Here is a 2,736-nt window from a genome sequence, read left to right as displayed (position 1 = left end):
ATTTCTGCATGAGGCTATTTTCACATTTCGAACATGTAACCTTCGGATGACATAGTACCAAACTCTGTTCCAATTTATGAAAAGATATTAGAAAGATAAAGAAGTGGGCATGAAATTACTTTTAATACTCGTTCCGCAAATTGTTTTCTTTTCCTCCCGATAAAATGCCAACCATCTTTACTTATAAGATACAAATCCCATAGCCCCACTACAGTACAGACAGTACCAATAAATGGTCCATTACCTAGCTGTAATAATTCTCAAAAGAGGGTTTGGTTTAAATGTAAAGATGGTAAGCAATTTAACATGTGAATAACAAGAACTTAAATAGTTGAGACAAAGTACTATTATTGGACATTATACATATGTAAACTAAGTGATGATCACTAGTCTATTAAGGAAACATTTAAAGACATGAATTTAATTAATGGTCATTCTCTTGACTCCCTAGTCTTCTTGGACAATGGCTCTGGAGAAGAAGAAACTGATGTAGCCACTGACCATGAGTCATTGGAGTAATCTGAGCTAAATGACACATCCATTACCCCTGTTGGACTTCCTGGCAAATTAGTCCCAAACTTGCGTTTGTTTGAATGGAAGTCAATGTTTGAAGCCACCTCTTGCATTAGCTTATAACAATCTTCCACCTTGTCCTGTTACATTAACTAAATTTTTTAGTTACAATGCAACATCACAGCATAACAACTAATGTACTAATATAAAACGAGGGCAGCATAGTGCACCCAGCTCCCCTGTGTACGGGTCCGGTGAAGGGCGGAACCATAAGGATCCATTGCGCGCAGCGTTAGACTGCATTTCTGCAAGAGCATATTTACACGGCTAGAACCGGAGAACTAAAATATTTAGTGGGGAGTTAAGAGGAAATGTGTTTAAAAATTTCTAACCTTGACAATACCAAGGATGTCCAAAAGTTGATCTTGGTACTTCTCTCCAATGCAGGGCTGTAGCCTATCAATAACATGCAACATTGTGGCAGAAGCCATTGCAGAAGGAAGGTAACCAATGAATCTGCAATCTGAAATTTGCAAACACCAGTTAGGAAATAGTTGACAACAGTAATGATTGCATTATATATATGTAGAGAAAATTAAGTAAGCAAAAGTGTGTTCTATATCAAACAATTCTACATAAAACTGCATCATATCAGATCAATCCTAAATTGGAACCACAACCACCTCAAATTATCAAAAAAAGAATTTTTACGTGCTTGAGTAACAAAAATATCGTGTCAATGTAGATAAAATGATCACACATTTCTAACATACTTACCAGTAATTGTGTAGAGAAGCACCCTCTCACATCTCCTCAGAAATTCCCAACAAAGGCAGTTGTTCAATCCAAGCCTCCTAGTAATGTAATCAAGAAATGAAAATGGAGTCACCGGATTCATCTTCCATTCTAGTGTGGAGAGAACCAACAGCTCCATTCTCTGAACTGTTTTAGATTCAAACACATATCTTGATTCCTCAACCTTAAAAAAACAAAAATCAACCAAATCAATCAATATGATTACAGTAACAAGGATTAGTTCTATTTATAAGATCCGTTTAAATCTTCCTTACTTGGAGGTCAAGAAGAAGAGGAACTTCAGTCTCCTCAACTTTTGCAGCTAAAGAAAGACAAGCCACAGCAACAAGTTGATATATCCATGGCTTATGAGTTTGAAACTCAAAGCTAGAAAGAAACCTATCAAGGTAGTTAACTGCAAGAAATGCAGTTTGAGCAGAGAAAGAGTAATAACCAATGACTTTGAGAATCCATTCAACTGCTTCTCTTCTTACTGAAGCTAAAGATGGGGTTTTCTCAAGTACATTATTTATTACATTCTCTGTTTCTTTAGAGAATAAAGAGCTTAGCTCTCCCTCTTCCCATATCAAGTCATATGGATTAGGGTTTATGTTTTCACGGCAAAAACTCTCTCCTTCTCCTTCTCCTTCTCCTTCTCCTTCTTCTACCTTTACTTCCTCAGTGAAAAAACCCTCTTCTTCACAGTACAAAGCATCTAATAAAAATGGAAGTTGAGTACTCATCTTCTTCTACGAAGAAGAAGTTTTTTTGTGTTTTCATTTACTTCATAATATTCAAGAAACTAAATAAAGGAATTAAACTCTAGCTCTGTGGCTTCACCTGAGCGGCTGAGCCTGCAGCTTATTTGTTGATAGTGTTGAAGGGAGCAAAAGAAGAGACTGTGTGGAGAAGAGGAAAATGGAGAGTGGGGAGTGTGACAATATTGGGGAAAGATTGTGTTTTTATTTTGGATATCTGGTTGGTTTTTGCTATGTCCTTATTATACGTAATTTTTATGGATTTATTGGTGTAGGAGTATATAGAAGAAAATTATTATGGGATATCATGCAACATAATAACTCGACACGTGAGGTTCGTGCGTGTTACAAATCAGGTTGGGACCCGGACAGAATTGAGGCCCAATGGAATAAGTATAGTTTAGCATTAGTAAGGGAGTGGACCAATTGATTATTCTCAAGTTTTTAATGTATGATAGGGTAAATTTATTTATATTATAAAAAAATTATTATTATTATTATTATTATAATTAATAAATACAGCTATAGTATAAAAAGGATTTATATTGTAAACGATATATAAGCTAAGTCCTTGATTCAGAACACTCCCATAAGAGCTCCTAATCTGAGAAGTATGATTTTGTGTAATGAGATAATGTGAACAGTGAACAATGAACAGATATGTATACAG

General features: G+C 35.5%; 1 protein-coding gene across 2 annotated transcripts; it reads right to left on the bottom strand.

Moving 5' to 3' along the window:
- Nucleotides 1–296: 296 nt before the first annotated feature.
- Nucleotides 297–2,312, bottom strand: LOC107798635 (cyclin-D3-1). Of its 2 annotated transcripts, none has more exons than XM_016621656.2 (4): nucleotides 1,584–2,312; nucleotides 1,291–1,492; nucleotides 906–1,036; nucleotides 297–653 (listed from the first exon to the last, which is right to left on the bottom strand). In XM_016621656.2, the coding sequence occupies exons 1-4, from the start codon at nucleotides 2,049–2,051 to the stop codon at nucleotides 432–434; spliced, it is 1,023 nt and encodes a 340-aa protein (XP_016477142.1). In that variant the 5' UTR covers nucleotides 2,052–2,312; the 3' UTR covers nucleotides 297–431. The 2 variants fall into 2 exon arrangements, with proteins under 2 accessions (XP_016477142.1, XP_016477147.1); XM_016621661.2 differs by lacking the exon at nucleotides 297–653 and adding an exon at nucleotides 663–818 and having other exon boundaries at nucleotides 1,584–2,311.
- Nucleotides 2,313–2,736: the final 424 nt, after the last annotated feature.

Source organism: Nicotiana tabacum, chromosome 12, assembly GCF_000715075.1.
Source record: "Nicotiana tabacum cultivar K326 chromosome 12, ASM71507v2, whole genome shotgun sequence".
Lineage (NCBI taxonomy): Eukaryota > Viridiplantae > Streptophyta > Magnoliopsida > Solanales > Solanaceae > Nicotiana > Nicotiana tabacum.
Note: the sequence above shows the minus strand (reverse complement) of the source record. Positions and strands in the feature narration are given on the sequence as shown.

Excerpts from the sequence above, each read along its gene's own strand:
- LOC107798635 (XM_016621656.2), bottom strand. The coding sequence starts at position 2,051 with ATGAGTACTCAACTTCCATTTTTATTAGATGCTTTGTACTGTGAAGAA. Across the intron at positions 1,037-1,290 it reads GCTTCTCTACACAATTACTG|ATTGCAGATTCATTGGTTAC; the intron begins GTAAGTATGTTA and ends TGCAAATTTCAG. Across the intron at positions 654-905 it reads ACATCCTTGGTATTGTCAAG|GACAAGGTGGAAGATTGTTA; the intron begins GTTAGAAATTTT and ends TTAATGTAACAG.